At 32.0% G+C, this 20,513-nt stretch overlaps 3 protein-coding genes across 3 annotated transcripts; 2 read left to right on the top strand and 1 right to left on the bottom strand.

The window, feature by feature from the left end:
• Positions 1-4,303: 4,303 nt before the first annotated feature.
• On the bottom strand, positions 4,304-6,330 carry LY79DRAFT_531394 (cytochrome P450 4A10; the record flags this gene model as incomplete). Its single annotated transcript, XM_060556254.1, has 7 exons — positions 4,304-4,469; positions 4,544-4,707; positions 4,795-5,057; positions 5,154-5,319; positions 5,380-5,466; positions 5,553-6,025; positions 6,105-6,330. The coding sequence occupies 7 exons, from the start codon at positions 6,328-6,330 to the stop codon at positions 4,304-4,306; spliced, it is 1,545 nt and encodes a 514-aa protein (XP_060406666.1).
• A 472-nt stretch (positions 6,331-6,802) lies between these two features.
• On the top strand, positions 6,803-7,917 carry LY79DRAFT_686750 (beta-ketoacyl synthase; the record flags this gene model as incomplete). The annotated part of the gene is made up of 3 exons (XM_060564670.1): positions 6,803-7,114; positions 7,173-7,551; positions 7,631-7,917. Coding segments are annotated over 3 exons (978 nt in total), but the record flags the coding sequence as incomplete, so codon positions are not given.
• A 2,463-nt stretch (positions 7,918-10,380) lies between these two features.
• On the top strand, positions 10,381-11,028 carry LY79DRAFT_686762 (uncharacterized protein; the record flags this gene model as incomplete). The annotated part of the gene is made up of 1 exon (XM_060564671.1): positions 10,381-11,028. A coding segment is annotated over one exon (489 nt), but the record flags the coding sequence as incomplete, so codon positions are not given.
• Between the last annotated feature and the right edge of the window lie 9,485 nt (positions 11,029-20,513).

Here is a 20,513-nt window from a genome sequence, read left to right on the forward strand (position 1 = left end):
CTAATTAATAAACCTTAGCCCTAATTAGACTAAGGTCTATTAATTAACATTATTATCTTCTTAGATAAGGGTTAGTAAGTTACCTTTGTGTTTATAGGCGCTTAGGGTGCACTAGTAATAAGACCTTTAGGTAAAGTTATTTAGGTTAATTATATATATACTAGCTATCCTACTACCTTATATATTAATATTCTACTTAGTTTTAATATATTATATAAAACTAAGTAAAACTATTTACTATATTAATAGTAATTATATATCCTTTAATACCCTAGATTTTATATAGGCTTATTTATCCCTTGTTTTCTCTTTATACTAGAACTTTACTTTACATAAAAAATAATAGTATAGCCTAAAGATTTAGTCTATTCCTAGTGTTAATTATATAGTTAATTTCTACCTTTATATAAATACCTTAGAGTATTTTTATAGCCTTCTAAATTACTTTAGCCTTTTAGGTAATATTATATAATAAAGGTAAATCCTTGTTAATCCTTAGATATATCCTAAAGATAAAAAGGGTTAGTATAATCCCTTAGGGGCTAGTAGTGTTATTTAAGGCCTTTATAGCTATCTAGAAAATAACCTCTTTATCTATATTATAGCTAAGTTCTTTATAAAGAATATTATATATATATTATAAAGGTGTATATACTCTTTTAACTTTACTAACTACCTAATAAGCTTCTACTAGTATTTCTTTATATAAGATGCCTATAATCTTAGTATTATTCCTAAACTCTTCTAATATAAAATTTATACCTAGGTTATATATAATATAGTCTAGTAGACCTATATATATAGCTATCTAGTACTTTAGGAGAGTATTCTATATATCTTATATAAATAGTAATTTAAGAAAAATAGTACCTTAGAAACTTATTTCTATATTAATAATATATAGTATATTCTTGTCTTTAAGTTATATAATATCTATAACTATCTTATAGTTAAAATAACTTTTATCCTTAATAAAGAACTTAAAATATTATAGTACTAGGTTATATAATTAGTAATAGTAATAAAACTTCTAGATCTTTTTTAGTATTAATACTTCTATATCTCTATAGCTAATATTCTTTAGGAGCTAATAAAGTTAATCTATATAAGAATATTTAAATTACTTATAAAGTCTTTAAAGCTACTCTTTAGTAAAAAAGGTTAAAGCCTCTATATAACTAAGGTTAAAAAAAGGTGTCTTTATTTTTATATAATAGGTATATATATATTATCCTTATATATAATAGTATTAGTAATATTATTAAAGTATATACCTAGTTAATCTATATTATATAATAAAAATAGGAATAGTGTTAAGGTATTAAAGATATAATACTTAACTATCCTTAGCTAGTTCTTTATCTTTATAGTTCTTATTAATATTACAAAGTTATTTACTTTAAATTATATATAGCTAGAACCTAGGTTCTAAGAGATCTTTATATATAGGTTCTCTCTTAAGTACACTAGTACCTAAGGCTTTTTTACTATTAAAAACTTAGTTACTCTAGTATCCTATAGTTCTCCTTAGTATAACGTATAATAAAGGTCTTTAAGTAAAAACTAGCTTATTTTAGTAGTCTTTAGGGCTAAGAATATATTTTTACTAGTTATATAATAAAAGAAATATAAAGTTAGTAAATACTAGGAGACTTCCTAGTTATCTAAGTATTATTCTTTATTATATAAGTTATTATTCTCCTTTTTTCTCTTAACTAGGCTTTCTCTCTCTACTTTAAAGAGATAGGCTATAAAGTCTTTATATAAATCTTAGGCAAGTATATTATATACTTAAAGGTATTAAGTCTTTATATAACTATATTTTTCCTTTATATAGTTAGTTAACTAATATTCTTTCTTCTTATATATAAAATACTTCTTAGTTATATTTATATAAAAAGGTCTTAGTTAAAATAGCTTTTCTCCTCTTCCTTTATTAAAAGGTTAATAAAGTAGTTAATTATATAAAGGTCTTTATTATAGTCTATCTTTATAGTTTAAGGTATACCTTTAGTCTATAAAGCTAATATTATATAATATAGTCTTTTATCTAAGGTAACTTATAAAAAGCCTTAAGGTTAAAGAAGAATTCTTTATATAAATAATATACCTTAAGATTACTAAGAGTAGTCTTTAGCTCTAGAACACCTTAATAAGCCTAGGAAACTTATATATAAAGTATTATTTTTCCTTAGAAGCCTAAGCTAAGTGCTTATTATATAAGAGGTAGCTTATCTAGTAATACTTCTAGTACTTCTATAGGTGCCTTGTCTAGATTCTCTTGTTTAACTTATATAAAGGATATAGTATTCTAATTAGTCTAATAAAGACTATAATTAACGCTAGTGTTAAAGTATATATTTAGTATAGTGTATATTCTATTTTACCTTTATATAAAGCTAATATAATAAAGGTAAAACTTCTCTATATAATTAGATAAAATATTTAGAAAAACAGTGTAATATTAATCTTTTATAATCTAAAGATATTAATAAAAACTAATAAACACTTTAGCCTTATTATAAAGTATATTATATAGTTTTTTAGTATAGCTTTTCTTTTTTCTTTATCTTTTCTAGAAGACAAAGATTATATAAAGTTAATATAGTCTATTATTAACTATTTACTTTAGTAAAAGATTATAAATATTTTTCTCTAGTGTTAATATAACTTAGCTTTAAGATCTTAGGAAACTTTTTACCTCCTAGGTAAAGTGTACTCTATATAATATTATTTATATATTAGGTCCTCTAGACCTTTAAGCTACTTAAGAATTTTATTATTTAATTAACTACTTTAGTAACTCCTTAGTTACTCTTAATAAGTTAAGTTATATATTCTTTATAGGTGTTTAGAGAGTAGTTATTATTATATAAGTAAAAGTTAATACTTTAGTAGAGTTCTTATTTTTACCTTTATATCTTTTAATAAGGTTTAAGATTTAAATATTAACTAATTATTTACTTTCTTTTACTAAATCTAGTCCTTATTTAGTAAGCACTTATATAAGCTTATCCCTAAAGATTTAGTTAACTTAAGACTATTAGTACAAAGACTAGTCCTTAAAGTCTTTATATAAGTTATATATAAGTACTCTTATTAGTAAGTTAATAAAGAGAATATATATTATTAAGTATTCTATATATATAGTTAACTCTTTAATATAAGGATCTCCTTAGTAATATTTAAAGTATATAACTAGTACTTAGGGTCTATTAATCTCTTTTAAAGGTTAAGTAGAATAGAACTCTATATAGCTATCTCTTTATATATAATCTAGTCCTCTTTATACTAAGGTTAATTATCTTCTAATTATTAACTAGCTTCTCTAGTGTCTTCTTACTTTTATAGAGATACTATCTTAGTAGTAGTAGCTATATTATCTTATATAGTGTCTAGTTAATATTAAATATACTATAGTGTATACTACTTTCTTAGAGTATTATATAATAGGATTTTCTACCTAGTTTACCTTTAGGTAGTAGATATAAAGAGACTTTTTTATATATAGACTAATAAGTAGTCTTTCTTCCTCTTATTATCTAGTATTACTTTTATAGAGTAAACAATAGTAAAAATCTAGGCTTTTAGTACAAAGTAATCCCTTTTAGGTTTATAACTTTACCTTTTTACTCTTACTAATCTATAATTACTATATAACTACTAATTAGTGTTAAATAGACTTTATATATATATATACTTAGTAAAACATAAGGGTAAATTAACTTTTTATTAGGTAACTAAATAAGTCTACTCTACTATTATTATATAAGTAGTTATATACTACCTAAGTATAACTTAAGTTATTCTAGCTAACTAAAAGTGTAATCCCCTCTTGAGATAACTAAGGGCCAAATATCTAGTCTATACCCTTTGACCTTAAATCATGAACTATTTATAGTTAACTAACTAGGTGTTATATAATTATTAGTATTAATATTCTAACACTAATGTTATATACCTAAGACATCTTTTTTTTAACTACTATATATCTTGTTTATCTATTCTAATAAGCTAGAAAGGAAAAAGTTCTATACAGTATATGTATTTCTACTAGCTAGATCTAGAGAAAATAGTAGTTTCTAAATATAATGTTAACTTTACTTAGTAGGACCTTTAACTACTAAAGTAGCTAGGAATAATGTATTTAAAAGTTTAGGGTAATTAAAAGTAGATAATTTAGTTTCGTTAAGAGATTACACATATAAATAGGTCGTTTCAGTGTATCTTTTCTAGAACTTCTAGCTTAAAAATAAACACTATTTATATCTAATAATACTATCTTTCCCCTAATAGCTGTTGATTAATAAGAAACCATACGGTTCAAAGGCCTAAGCGTTACTTCAAGTGGAGAATCTATTAGTAATGTCACGAATTCCCTCGTTTGTATGTCCGATTTGTTGATGGTAATGGGTTGGAAATGATATACCACATTCGCAATAGCTACTCGCTGCATAGCTAAAGTCAGGCTACGCCAGCTTAGTTAGCTTGTCTGACTCTTTCTAGAGGGTAATATCACAATATACTATTATATTAAACTCACTTTTGTCCTATGCACTGCCTGGTGCCTCTCGAAAACGGTTGTAGATAGGCCTCCATCTTAGGTGTATGTCTTGGCGGTAGCCACCGTGTGGGGTCATAAAGTTCGGGATCCTCAAAGACCGTCTCATTATAACATCCGTAAAATGGAGAAGTAGCAACAACTGCCTGTGCAAACAATTCTTGTTAGCGGTGTAGTCTCTTGGCCAACCTACCTCACATGGGGGAAGTAGCTTGAGGGTTGGATGAAGATACCCCAGGAGGAAAGTGTGTCCCTTTGTAGTTCCAACCTTGTGAAGGAACTACGCGAGGCATATGACCACGGATAGGGCAGGAAACTCGCAACCCTTCTTTGAGAACAGCATTGAGAAGAGGTAACATAGCAAGTGATCCGATTCGAGGCATCTCAGATGTACTCATGACTGGGTGTAATTCATCTTGCAGCTGTTGCCAAAGATCTGGACTTCTTACTAACCAATGCATACCGATAGATAATGCGGCTGCTGTCGTATCGGCTCCTGTAACGGGAACCCATTTGTCAACGAAGAAGGGTAAGAGGTTTCGGTATAAAGGCAGTAGCTTGAACAAATCGATAACCTTCTTGGTACACTTACCGGCTGCAAGAATCACAATCCCGTCGGAGATAATTTGCTCGTCAGATAGGGTATAGCCTCGTTTCTCCTGCCATTGAGAGGAGACAAGCTCCGAGAAGACACACGGGACAACCTCACGAAGACCATTGAAGGCCGCCCTATTTGCCTCCAGTGCCTTTTTGGCATACTGGAGCGCAACTCTAACGTCAGTCTCGATTGGAGGAAAAATCCGAAAAGCCTACGTTACCTGCCCGAGAATCTTGTTTGGTACAAGCGATGGTACCAGCGGTGCAATATAGGGAATTAATGCTCGTAAAAATGGGATGTGTTGAAACTATGCGTTTGATGATCCAGGAGATGTTAGCCCCTAAATCAAGATGCAAGATATCAAGGAACCAGTGAGAGTAGGGGAACACATACGTATATCACGCTTTCGGCCGCCACGTCAAACACATCAAATAAATCCGAATGGAAATTGGAAAGGCTCTCGGCACAGTGCCCAAATGTCCAAGTCGTGACGATATCCAAAGCGAAGCTGCGAAACAGCCTAGTGAGACTCATAGTGGTGGCTTGGTAAGGTGTACTATCATGCTTTGGTTCCGATCCCAGGGTCTTGCGCATGCCTTCTACCATGATATTACATTTATCCCAAACAAGTCGCTGCGCATCCATCGCATTGACTCTTGATTGGGCGAAGGCAGGTGCCAAGAGACGGGAATGCGCAGTGTGCGTCGGTGGATCCAGCTCGGTGAAAACGCTATATGCCACAGAACTTTGGAAAGCTTTGTAATGGTACGCCGGCTTAACCCATGGCTTATTCTGGGCGTATATTGTGTTGTTGGCATCGACATCGTCGATTGATACTTCGTTTGGCGAAATACGAACAAGCGGGCCTATACAAATGCGTTTGAATGAGTTATAAACCAAGTCTAGAACTGCGAAACCTAAAGGGGAGGGAAATCTTGATTTTACCAAATTTCTGATGTAGTTCCCGAATGTGACTGTGGGGAGTCCCCTGATAGTCATGGTAGAACAGCCATAGTCGAGAGATCTTGGCCAGAAATGGGCCTGGCACACGCCGGAGGGGGTGAAGAAAGACGTTATAGACGGAGCGAAATATCACGTATGCAAATAGAAAAAGTAGAACAACTGCTAAAGTTTTGGTGAGAACTAGCTGAATATTTTGGATGTAGCTCATTCCGGCGGTGCTGGTGTTTCTGGGTTGACACACAAATCATAAGAGAGATTCCCTAGTAATCAAACAGTGATCATGCCGTTGATATAATTTGGCAATGAATGATATCGGGGGAGATTGATAGATTGCGGGCTATTGTTCAGTTCAGAACGTAAAGCTAAAGGCAAGACAAGAACCGACGTGAACAGAAAAATGTCCCGCAAGCTTTCCAGAAAAAGTAAGAAAAATTACTAATATTGCGGGTCATTCTCTTGCAAATGTATCGGTGTAATCCTTGTCATGTTATGGCTTGAGGAGATGACAAGTGACACTTGGGGGAAAACCTAGACAAACTCCAGCGCATGTCTTCCAACCCCTATAAAGATTGGCATTTCGTTCTGGCTTCAGAATTGTTCTGTTCCAGTCGTGTATACATTAACGAATGATCTAGACAAGGAAACTACGGAGTCAAGTCTGTTTTCTGCTCAAAATGGACATGGAACAGTCAAGACATCAGGTCAGCTGCCAACCACAAGAGAAGATTGCCATTGTCGGCATTGGATGTCGATTTCCAGGCAAGGTCTCGGGCCCTTCCGCTCTTTGGGAATTGCTCAGTCATCCGGTTGATCTCTCTGCGCCCGTCCCTTCATGGAGGTTCCGCAAGGAGGGATTTTACCATGAGAACGCCTCGCACCGCGGAACAACCAACAGTAGGGGCTCGTATTTTCTCGAAGATGACGACGTCAAAGCGTTCGATGCCCAGTTCTTCAACATTTCTCCTCAGGAGGCCGAAGCAATGGACCCTCAGGTAAGAGAACGGAAGGTATGATGTAGCGTACGCTGTCTAAGCGACTGACTCTATATAGCATCGGTTGCTATTGGAAGTGGTTTACGAGGGTCTCGAAGACGCAGGAATCTCGCTTGTAGAGACTTCCGGCACCAGCACCGCGGCATATGTTGGTCTGATGTCGGCAGATTGGCAAGACCTGCAGTCGCGAGACATTGACGATGCTCCGAGATACCTCGTGACTGGAGGCGCACGCAGCATCGCAAGTAATCGGCTGTCGTACTTCTTTAACTGGCACGGGCCGAGCGAGACTATTGACACGGCCTGTTCCTCGTCGCTCGTGGCAGTTCACCATGCGGTACAGGCGCTACAGTCTGGTGAGGCTCGCATGGCAGTCGCAGCTGGGACAAACCTCCTGCTAGCACCAGAAATGTATGTCATGACAAGCAATTTAAATAGTAAGCCCGCCTGCAAGCTAAGTCGTTCATTTGTTACCATGTTCTGGCAACATGCTGATTAGCGAATCTTTTTGATTAGTGCTGTCACACAAGGGTAAGTGCCACATGTGGTCCTCTGACGCAGATGGCTATACTCGCGGCGAGGGTGTCGCCTGCGTAGTGCTAAAAACTCTATCAAGCGCCGTTGCCGACGGTGATGATGTCTATGGTGTTATTCGTGGGATCGGAATCAACCAGGACGGCCGGACGACAGGAATAACGATGCCTAGCTCCGCAGCACAGAGCACTTTGATACGAAACACTTACGCGAAGGCCGGCTTAGACATAACGCGCAAGGAGGACCAATGCCAGTTTTTTGAGGCTCATGGTACCGGAACGCCAGCAGGGGATCCATTGGAGGCAGAGAGCATCTGGAATGCTTTTTTCTCGGATTCAAAAGAGGCGTCAGATGTCTCTAGTTCTTCCTCGGACGGCTTTTATGTCGGTTCTATAAAAACAGTCATAGGCCATCTCGAAGGCTGCGCTGGGCTTGCTGGTCTTATCAAGGCCGCTCTTAGCATTCAACGCGGATTCATATTGCCTAACCTGCATCTGGGCACCCCTAACTCCAGAATAGCACCTTTTCTAGGCCCAGGGAAGATATCTGTGGCAACTGATTTAATACGTTGGCCTAAGAGAGAATCAGGCGGCGAAGGAACTACGCAGATACCGCGGCGCGCTTCTGTCAACTCGTTTGGGTTCGGAGGAACCAACTGTCACGCCATCTTGGAGTCATTCGATGACAGCAAACTCCCACAGCGGCAAAATACAGCCGTTCAGCATCACGTTCGCAAAGAATCCGGCACGTGTGCAACTGTCATCATCGTACTTTCTGCTGCCGCTGAGTCATCACTCGCCGTCTTGACGTCTCGATACGCGGACTATAAGTCAAAGCACCCACTTATGGCCCCCCACCCATATAGCCCACCTCAAGAACAATGCTATCACAACACCACCACTTTATTTAATTAACTATTAACAACCTCGTGATGCTACAATAATACAGCTTTTAGCCTCACTAGGTAATTCTAATACACTAGATTTATTTATATTACTTTTAACTTTGCCTACCCTTATCTAGGCTTATTATACCTCTTTAATTATTATAAACTTTATATTAGTATCTATATAAATAGCCTTCTGTTTCCTAGGTTTACTATTAGTAACCTAGGCTTCTAGAAGGCCTATTTTTTACTAAGCAGTAGCTAGTATATAGGACTATTCTTAGAAGCCTTTTTTAACCTTTCTAAAGAGCTAGCGTTATATAGTAATATTTTATTCTAGCTAGTCTAGTTAGCTAAAGAGCTATAGTTAGTCCTTAAGGTCCTTTATTTTTCTTAGTGTAGACTACTTTATACTAGATACCTATATATTTATATCCTAGGCATCCTAGCCTTTATAAGTATCTCTAGTAGTTACTTTAAGTAGTATTAATAGTGTTATTATTAATAATATTACTTTTTAAACTAGTAGCCTATTTATTAGTAGCTTTATAATACTAATAGGCTATAACCTAGTATATTTTTAGCTACTCTTAATATTACCTATAGTTAGATTAGCCTAGTAAGCCTTCTAATAATAGCTAATAAAGTTCTTTTTACTAATAATAGTTAAATTAATTTATTAACTAAGATACTTAAGCTCTTTATAATAGGCTACCTTTATAAGACTAAAGACTAACTAGTTAAGTAGCTAAAGAATATAAAAGGTATATAGTAGTAAAAATAAAAGATAAATATTATTAATATAGTATAACTATATAAAATCTATTATTATATAGCTTTTATACTTATCTAAGATAAGTAGTTTAGCTTAATTAAGTTAAAAAGGCTTAGTCTAAAAGAGAAAGACTTTTTATAGCTATTTAATAATAGTATTATTAGTAGTCTATTTATTCTTTATTATTATAAACTTTTATTTATTATATAAAGTAAGATTTAGAAAGAACTACTACTACTAGATTATTTTACTTTTATATATAACTAAAGGATAAATAAGAATACTTTTAGTAAATATATACTTAATAATAAATACCTAGGCTTATAATCTAGGCTACTTTTTCTTTACTACTTTTATTTTAGCTTTACTTAGTACTAACCTATTATTACTTTTGCCTTTAAAGATACTAGTCTTATTTATATTATATTTATTAACTAGTTTAATAGTCTAGATATAAGGTATAGTAAAATATTTAAACTAGTCTTTAATAACCTTAGTAAATACCTTATTAATATACCTTAAATTAATAAATTAACTTCTCTAGACCTTAATAGATAAGTTCCTTTAAATAAAGCTATTTATTTACCTTTTGCCTAGAGGTTAAGTATCCCCTATAGTATAGAGGATATAATAGGTAAAGTCCTTTAGTTATTAATAGGTTAGTAGTAGCCTAAGGTTAGCTTAGCTAGTTACCTAAGTAGCTAGCCTAGCCTCCTAGGTAGTTAATAGTTACTAGAGATCCTTAAAGGTAATTAACCTTTATTAATAACTATTTATATAATACTAAAGTGTTAATTACAGTATACCTTATTGCCTAGAGGTAACCTAAGAAGATATACTGTTTTTAATATTAGCAAGAGCCCCTTAGATCTTATCTTTAGTATATTAGGTTATAGTATATTAAAGAGTATATCCTAAAAAAATAAAGTAATTTGATAAAGAATAGAAAATGTTGTAATAGTTTAAAGTTAGAGGTTATCTAGAAAGTCAGTGGCTAGGCGGCATTTTTGGGGTAGGCTATATGGGTGGGGGGGCCATAAGTGGGTGCTTTGACTTATTGAGAAACACCCAGATGTGGACCTCAAGCGTCTGGCTTTGACAACCCAGAGACGTCGGAGTCGACTCGCTCATGGCGTGTCCTTTGTTGGAAGCACAAGGGCAGGACTGGTCCGAAAGATGAGAACAGCTGTGAAGGCCTTCCAGGATGGCGGGAGAATCGGCGTCATGTCAGGCCAAAACAAGCCTTCCGACAAACCTGTTGAGGTCCTAGGCGTCTTCACCGGTCAAGGAGCCCAATGGGTCGGCATGGGGGCCAAGTTACTGGATTCATGCCCGATCTTTGCCCGCACCATGATCGCCCTCGACGGCGCTCTCGCCAAAATAATGGCGGAAGAAGAGACTTCTGGCTGCTTTCAGTCATGGTCGCTCCTCGGCGAGCTTAGAGCACCCGTAACCACGTCCCGCATTGCACTGGCTGAATTCGCAATGCCGCTCTCCACGGCCGTGCAGGTTGCCCTAACCGTCATTCCGGGCGGTATTCTGGCAGAATACCAGGGTTAGCGCACGGGCCGCAGGGCGAAAAACGGACGCGGCGGCCCGTGCATTCTCGCAGACTGATTCTCGCAGATTACCAGCGTAGAGGAACAAACGATAAATAAAAATAACGTACCCCAACGCGCAACGGCAACCACGCCCCGGACCCCAACCCCAGGGTTACGGCCACCACGACGTTACCCTAACGCCCGGTCGGCTTCTCTCCCAGTAGCCCCATTCTCCAGAACCCTTCCCCCTACTACGCATTCATCCAAGGAGGCAGCTCCTATATCTACAGAGTAGTGCTGCCGCCGCTGCCGCCGCTGCCGCCGTCATTGCTGACGTTGTTGTTATTGTCGTCGTTGTCGTTGTCGTTACCGCCGCCACGTAGGGGGTCCCTTTACTCGCCAGCAGACACCACCCTACAGCCGCCACAGCCGCCGTTACGCACGCATCCAAGGAGGCAGCTCCCATACCTACAGAGTCCTTCTGCTGCTGCTGCCGCCGCCGCTGCTGTTGCCGTTGTTGCTTACGTTGTTGTTATTGTCGTCGTCGTTGTCGTCGCTGTTACGTAGGGTGGTATCTTGCCAGCAGGCACCACTGTGCAGCTGCCACAGCTGCCACAGCCGCCACAGCCGCCAGCGCCGCCGTTGCTGCCGTTATTGTTGCCGTCGTCGTCGTCGTCGTCGTCCTTCTCGTCGTCGTCGCGGATTAAGCCTGAATAAACCGATGCTACCCAGTGTAGAAGGCTGGCTGCTAGTATGTGCCCCTACCAGAGTAAGCCGAGGAAGGGCGCTAAGGGGTATACCTACTGAGAGTTGGTTTACCAAGGCGATTAGCACAGAAGGAAGGATAGTTCCAACCCCCACGTCGTCCCCGCCCTCACAAGCGGTTTATATGTAAACAGGTGCCCTTAGCCGGTTGTTATCTAAAGGCTGCGGCGGTTACCTATAGCGCCGTTGCCGTTGCTGCTGTTGCTGCCGGCGTTGCCGTCGCGTATTCAGGCCGAATACGGCAGAGAAGGACTTACAAGGGAGCCCGGCCCCCAGCAACAAGCCCCCGGTGCCCTATAGAATCAGGAAGAATGCCTCCTCCCAGTCACTTTGGCGTTGTTCTTAGCCCCTGGCCTATTATCCAGGCTCTGACGACGAGCTGACGATTCGGGAGCAGGGTGGCCAAGCGATCGACCGCCTGCGTAGTGGAGACAGGCAGCCCTTGCCTCTTTTTTCAGCCGGCTTGTGTGCCTCGCGTTTACTACGTCGTTACGTAAGGTCGGGTGATCCCTAGGTGAAAGAGCGAAGCAGTAGGAAAGGACGAGAGGTACGTCGCTTAGAGAGCCGGCAAGCGATTAAAAGCCCTGCCGTTCTTGCCGTCGCCTGCCGTATATTCCGGCCCGACAGGCCAGACGAGGGGAGGAAGCAGTAAAGGCTATGGCTTTGGAGATTGTTGTTGTTGTTGTTGTATTTAACGCCGGGACGTTCCTGAGAAGGACAAAGGGCGCCTAGGGTAGCTGTTTTCTAGGTAAATACAATAATGACTTCCACAGAGACCTTCCAAGTTCCAGTATAGCCTATCGTTATATCCAGCCCGTCGTTAACCTTATCTAGGAGTTTCAACTTAATTGTACTGTCTCTGCTGTCAAGTGCCCAAGGGCTCTTTAGCTACTAGGTGCTATATAGTTTCCCCCTCTTGCCCTTAGTAAGGCAAAGGGGGGCTTCTATGTATTTAGTTGTATAGTGCTACTTATACATCTATATTAAATATCTATACCTTGTAGCTAGTTTTAGGTAAGCTATACTTAGTGTACAGTATAGAAAGTGCAAATAAAAGAGGAGGGGAAAACAAAAGAGAAGGTAAATATATTACCTAGAAGCATTAGACACTACTGTCTAGCCCTATAGGCTAGGGGGTAACCTTATAAGTAGTACAAAAGTAATTACTAAGCCCTTAATAGAGCCTAGCTTTTATTATAGTTAGTGTATTCTACCTTATAAGTTATAATAGCGTTAGGCTAAGCCTTATACTATACACTTTATATAGTATATTAGGATTCTTTTAGCTATAAGCTACACTAGCAGTAGGCGTAGGCCTATTATTATACACTAGGTTAGAGTTTCTAGGGGTTATCCCTTACTATAGTAAAAAAGTAAATAACATATAGGGTATATTTTATTATAGGCAAATAGTAGTAAAAAAGTTATTATAGTTTATAATCTAGATAAAGCTTTTAAACTTATAGCTAAGATAGGAATCTAAGTAGGTATCTCTATTAAACTAGGGTAAAAGGTTTTTATACTTTACTTTATAGTATTATAGGGGGTAAATAGGTGTCTTAAGCTCTTTATATAAGCACCTTAGGTTAGTGTTTTAGTAGTTAAATTATTAGTAATAGTAAGCAAAGTCTTTATAGCCTATCCTTATTACTAGTAACTAGTATAGTTCTATTTAGTTAAGGGATTCTATTTCTATTATTAGTTTAAGGTAAACGTCTAGCTTAAGTTATTAGTATCTATTAGGCTAGTTATACTCCTACTATTTAGAAAATTTATAGGCTTATGCCCTCTGTACCCCTTATTTAACATGTATATAGGAGGGGGGTCTAGTGTAAGTGTCTACTAGCTCTATTTCTACTCCCTCCTTAGTAAGCTTATCTACTAGGTTGTTGCCCTCTATGTTTATATGTCTAGGCACCTAGTGTACCCTAACTTTTCTACTATAAAAGGACATAGTGTTAATAAAGTCTAAGAAGGCCTCTTATAACAAGGTAACTAGGGCTCTGTTTAGCCTATAAATAACTATAGTGTTATCTAGGTAGACTATAATCCTACTAACTCTCTGCCTATAGGTGTAAGTAAAAGCTACTTATAGGCCTACATAGGCGCCCTTGGCTTCTATATTATATACCTTAGCCTAAGGGAGACACCTTCTCCCTTAGTGTATAAGGGCCTTACTATAGTAAACTATATACTTATATCCTGTTTTATTTAGTCTTCCTTATAAACTATTAGTATAGACTATTATATAATCTACTAGAAGTTATTTTTACTAAGTAAAATAGTCCTTAGTAGCCTATATCTTATCTATTATATTATACACCTAGTAGTCTAATAGTCTATTGTATATTTAGAATTATAGTTATAGCTATAAAAAGGTTATAGTTATATAATAGCACTAGTAAAAAGAAGTAATAATTAAAATATAGGTCCTATATTATTTAGAAGCTAATTCTTAACCTAGCTATTACTAGCCTTTTGCTAAGGGGTTAACACCTTTTTAATATTATATTTATCTAGCCCTACTAAGTAAAACGCTTACTAAACTATATTAGGAATAATATTCCTTTAACCTACTAGGTCTACCTAGGACTTTAGGGTAATTACTTATTATCCTATAATAATTATACCTCTCTCTTGTATAACTGTCCTAGTTGTACTACACTAGCCTTAATCTAGTATATCCTTAAAAAGGTTTAGTTAGCCTATTAGCTATCTATAGGGCCCTTTATACTTCTCCTTAAAGCTATCTCTTTAAGCTTTACTTCTTTATTATTTATTTACTTTTATAAACTTTATTTTCTTTTTTTTATTATAGCCTTTTATTAAGTTTTTATACTATTATTACTACTTTTCTTTTTTTTACTAGTGTTTTATTAGATTATTAATTTATTTTTCTTTTTTTTTTAGATTTTTAATACTTAATTTTTAATAAATAATAACTAATATAATAGTAAGACTTAGCTAATTCCTTAGATTATAAAAAAGGAATTTATAGTACACTAGTGCTAATTCTTTAATAACTTATCTTAATTAAGCTATTTATAATTAGGCTATATATTAGGAGTAATTAGCTAGACTTTACTATACTTAAGCTAATATTACTATAACTTACTTCTTTTTATTAGTAATTAACTAGCTATTTTAATATATTTATATTTTAATAGGCCTACTAAACTACTTATAAAGTAAACCCTCTTATTAAAAATAGTAAATATAAAAATACTAGTAATAAATATAACTCTTTATTCTTTAATAGTTTTAGATTAATTTATTACTTATTAAAATATAATAATAATATAAATAGTAACTAAAGTAAAAGTAACTTCTGTTATCTTTTTTCTCTTAGTCTTAACTAGTGTTCTCTTAGCCTTTTACTATCTATTATACCCTAGGACTATAACTTTACTTTACTAAGTTCCTAGGGCTTTAATAATAAGTTTTATAACACTAAGGATAAAATTAGTATAAATAATCCTAATAATAAGGTTACTTAACTCCCTAATCCTCTTAGTAATAACTTACTAAATAAGATCTAAATCTTTAATTCTTTTCTAGAGAGACTAGTTTTATTATATTAGCCTTATATATATTATATTTATACTATTATTAAAAAGTAAAAGGCTAAGTGTACTTTTATTAATACTTTCTTAATCCTAGACTATTAATTTACTTTTAATAGTAGTACTAGATATATATAATATACTACTTATACTAATAGCTATATACTAGTACTTAGGTTTCTTTCTTTATTTAGTAGGCTTTTACTAATATTTATTTATTTAGTGTACTACTATAATCCTAGGTAATTACTAGGATACTATAAATATTTTTATAGCACTAGGTACTTTAATTTAGGCTAATAAGTTTATAGCTATTTATAAGCCTATCTTTACTATTTTAGTAACTTTCTTAAATAACTTAGCTACTTTAGATATTTAGTACTAAAAGGCTTAGTACTAGCTAGTGTTAAAGAATTTTTCTTATATTTTTTTTTTCTATATCTTACTAGGCTTTTACTAACTTATTACTATAAGATAACTTTTTTAAGGTTAAGAATACCTTTATTACTTACTATAAACTAGTGTCTAAACACTATAATTAGATCTACTATAGGCGCTTTAATTTACTTTTACTTTATATAGTAAGTGTTACTTTTTTACTTATAAAACCTTATAAATATTTACTAATTATTAATAAAGACTACTAAAATAACCTTTGTCTTCTTTTAGGTAATTAAGGCTATATTATATAGTAACTATATAAGTATAAAGTATATAATAATATAGTTTATATTATCTATAATAAAGGTAAAGAACTTATTATTTACTGTTCTTTTACTAGGACCTTAGCTATAATTTACTCTTAAATTAAGGATTTTAATTATAGTTTATAGTAGTACTAGATATACCTTAAGTATACTACTCCTTAGGTTTTTTATTTTATTTTTTAAGTTAGGTTTCTAGGCTAGTTTAGGTTTAGTTATTTTTATTTAAGTATACCCTTTAAGTACTATATTATTAGGCCTATTAGTTCTTCTAGATTTACTTAAGATTTAGCTTTATTATTACCTAGTAGTAATTAATCTTTATACTTTTAGTTCTTTTTTATTTAGCTTTTCTTATATTCTTTTATTACTTTTTATACTAATTCTATATTATTACTATAACTTATAAGTTATACTTAGATAGCTAGCCTATTTACTTAACTAGGTAGAATATTTCTTCTTTTATAATATAGTAGTTAATAATATAGTCTAGTTTTTACTCTAGATTATCTTTCTCTAGGTTAAAAAATAGTAGGCTTTAGTTACTTTATAGCCTTCCCTCTAAGGCTTTAATAAGCTAATATAAAAACATTATATATTTATAAGTACTTTTTAAGTAATACTAGGTAATAAGCTTATTTACCTATAGCCTATATTACCTAAAATAGTCTAATAAACTTAAGTACTAATTTACACTATATAGCTTTAAACTATAAGTTCTTTATAGATAATAAGACTAAATCTCTTTATTTAAATACTATAAGTTTATAATATTTATTATAGCTTTTTATTTACCTCTTAATAGTTTATTATTATACTTATACTAAATCTAGTTATAACTTATATAACTTCTCTAGATAATCTTAGATACCTTATACTTTTTCCTCTTAAATCTTGTCTTTAAGATTTAGGTAAAACTTTAGTAAGTACTCTAATAAGGCCTAGAAAAGGCTATATTTTATTATTATATTTTTAGTATTATTTACTATAAATTCTACTAATAGTAATAGATTAGGCTAATAAGACTTATTACTTATAATAAAATATATAATAATACTCTATAACCTTATTTATAGCCTTTATTTACTTATTTATTTATAAGTAAAAAGCTATTAAAAGCCTCTTTTTAATCTTAGACTAGTAGTATAAGTTTAACTAGTATTTACTTATAAACACTAATCCTCTGTCTAATATAACTTTTATAGTATACTAAACCTAAGCTTTACTTTCTTATATAGTATTTTAGTAAGCTTTTCTATAGTAATTAATATACTTACTACTATATATATATAGTACTTAGTAAAATAGTTAATAATTACTAGGATTATATTTACCTTTTGCCTTCTAGTCTATACTAGAGGTAAACCTATAATAAGGTTATTAAGATCTCTTTAAAAGGCCTCTAAGGTAATAGTAATAACTATAAAGTACTATATAGCTTATAGGTTTAGCCTTTATGCCTAGGTATATACTATAAGTATTAATATACTTCTTATATCTTACTTTAGCCTTTTCTACTAGAACTTTTACTAGATTAGCTCTATAGTCTTATCTTTACTAAAGTGTTCTACTAGTAAATTATTATAATAAAGAGAGATTATCTTCTCTCTTAAACTAGCCTCCTATAGAACTACTAACTAATCTATATAAAGAAGTAGACTATTTTAATATCTAGTCTTCTTTTTTAGCTTTAGTTACTTTTTATTACTATTATATCTCCTTATTATCCTACTATAAATAGCTAATAGTTTTAACTAATAGCTTTAATATATTTCTTAATAAGTATTTTCTTTTACTAATACTTTTTTTACTTTACTTTAAGTTAAGACTTAGACTTTATAAACCCCTTAAACCTTAGTTAATTTACTATATCCTTCTATATTAGTGCTTTAGAGTAAAGATTATCTAATAAGTTAGTGTTTATACCCTTTTAGTATAATAATTTAGCCTTCTTAATAGTTTATTTATAAGTTATACTTTTCTCTTAATAATAGATAGTAAAGTTATATAAAGCTAGTATTATATACTATTTTACTTACTTACTATTTAGTTACTACTTACTTATAAAGTACTATAGATTATTATAATCTATTAAGACTTCTAGAGGTTTTACTACCTCTTTAATATAGTATTACTATATTTTAAATAACTTTATAATTATAAGTATCTCTTAATCTAAGGTACTATAATTTAATTTAGCCCCTTAAACTTCCTTAACTAGAATATAACTAAGTACTATAGTTTATCTTTATATAGCTATAATAGTATTCTTACTACTATATAATATAATATATTTATCTTAATTTTAGTTAGTAACTTAAGGTTAAAATAATAGAGAAGTAGTACTATTTTAAAGGCTAATAAAAGGTGTCTAAATACTACTTGTTCTCTAAGATTAAACTATACTTCTCTTAGCTTTTTACTACCTTTTATTCTCTTTAATAGGTCTAATAATAGGCTTATTATTTTATAAAATCCTATATAAACCTATAATAGAAATTATAAAACCTAAGAAAAACTTAGACTTTTAATATATAGTAGGTTCTAGCTAAGAATATACTACTTTTACTCTCTTTAGGTCTATTAAAACCTTATTAATAGATAAAATAAACCTTAAGAACTTTACTTACTATTTATAAAATTTATACTTCTTTAGGTTAATATATAATATATTATCCCTTAAGTACTATAAGATTTTTAGTAAGTGTTTTATATAGGATTCTTTATCTTTTAAAAAAATTAGAATATTATCTAGGTATATAATATAGAATATATTTATTAACTTTTTAAAATAATATTAATAAGGTTCTAAAAGGTTACTAAAGTATTAGTTAAGCTAAATATATTACTATATACTTATATAACTTATAATAGGTCCTAAATATAGTCTTTTATTTATCTCCTTTAGTAATCTAGACTTTATAGTAAGTATCCTTTAAGTTAATCTTAGAGAAGTACTTTATACCTATAATCTTATTAAAGATCTCTAAAATTAAAGGTAAAGATAATAATTTTTTACTAAAACCTTATTTAGTCTTTAGTAGTCTATATATAAGTAAAAAGTACTATCTTTTTTTAGGATAAAGATTACTAGTGCCTCTACTAAACTTTAAGACCTTTAAATACAACCTAATTATAGGTTTTTTTTAATATACTTATAAAAAGTCTTTAATTCTTTAGTAAAAAAAGTAATTAGCCTAAATAGTACTTTTTTTTTTATAATATTAATTTTATAATCTATAGGTCTCTTTAGTAAAATAGCTAATATACTATTTATACTAAAGATATTTTTACTTTCTTTAACTTTAAGGAATTATTAGAATCTTTATTATTATATTATTAAAATCTTTGTCTAGTAGTAGTAATAACTTAGGCAGAGTTACTATAGTAAAAATATAGCTTTTTAATTATAATTACTTAGTAAACTTATATACCTTTAGTACTATTTAATCTTTCTAAGATATAACTTTAAACTACTATATTTTATTATAACCTCTTAAATAAATATTTATATCTTTAATTATAGCTATTAATAATAATATAGGGCTACCTTTTAGCCTTAGGTCTTAATTAATAGTAATATAGTCTTAAGTAAATTACTTAGTTATCCCCTAGGAATTAGTTACTATTAAAAGGACTTTATAGGCGCTATAGGTAAATACTATTATACCTCTTAGTGCCTTTAAGACTAGAATACTCTATTTACTTTATTCTAATCTTATTTTCTTTATAAATTTATATAAGATAATATTATATTTTACCCTTAAATCTAAATTAAGGAATAAATCTCGGGGTCTTTAATAGGTTTTAACCTATATTATAATATAAAAACGCTACACTATTAGGAATATTAGACAAGATAAAGTAGTTAGGTCTACTTTATTTTTACCTTGTTTCTTTATAGATTAGAAATAGTTTAGGATATAGTAGTAGGCCTATCTTGCTTTTATCTAGGTTAAGTATAGTTTTATAAAAAGTGCCTTAGCTTATTATAATTATAGTATACTTTAGTAGGTTTTTATTATTTATAAGTGTTATAATATTAACTATTATAGATAAATATTAGAGTTATTAGGTTAACCCTAATGACTTATTGCTAGCAAATCCTTAGATATTTAGCTATAGATTTTCTAAGGATTTATAGGCAATAAGGTAGCTATTTAACTAACTAACCTATAATAATTATCCTTCTTTTCTTTACGTATAATAGAGAACTATAGTTACCCCTATTATTTATTAATTACTACTAATATATATAGTTAACTATATTAACTTATCCCTTAGTGTTACTAACACTAATTAGTAGTTAACTTTACTATTAACTATAAAGGTTAACTTTACTGTCTAAACTATAGATTAGCAAGGTCTATAAGAAGAGGTAATTATTACTAGTTAATTATTTATATACCTAGAGTAAGTAAGTACTAAAAAATGCCTCTATAAATACCCTTACTATAATAGTTTATACTAATTACCTATTATAATAGGTTAATTAATAGATCTATAACTAGTCCCTTTAACTAGTAGAAACCCTATTAATTTATATCTATTATATAAGCTTTATTACCTTTAGAGAAGCACTCTTAACTATAAAAAACCCCTTACTTTATATACCTATAGCTAATAGTAAT

The sequence above is a fragment of the Colletotrichum navitas genome, assembly GCF_030913465.1.
Source record: "Colletotrichum navitas strain CBS 125086 chromosome Unknown LY79scaffold_296, whole genome shotgun sequence".
NCBI lineage: Eukaryota > Fungi > Ascomycota > Sordariomycetes > Glomerellales > Glomerellaceae > Colletotrichum > Colletotrichum navitas.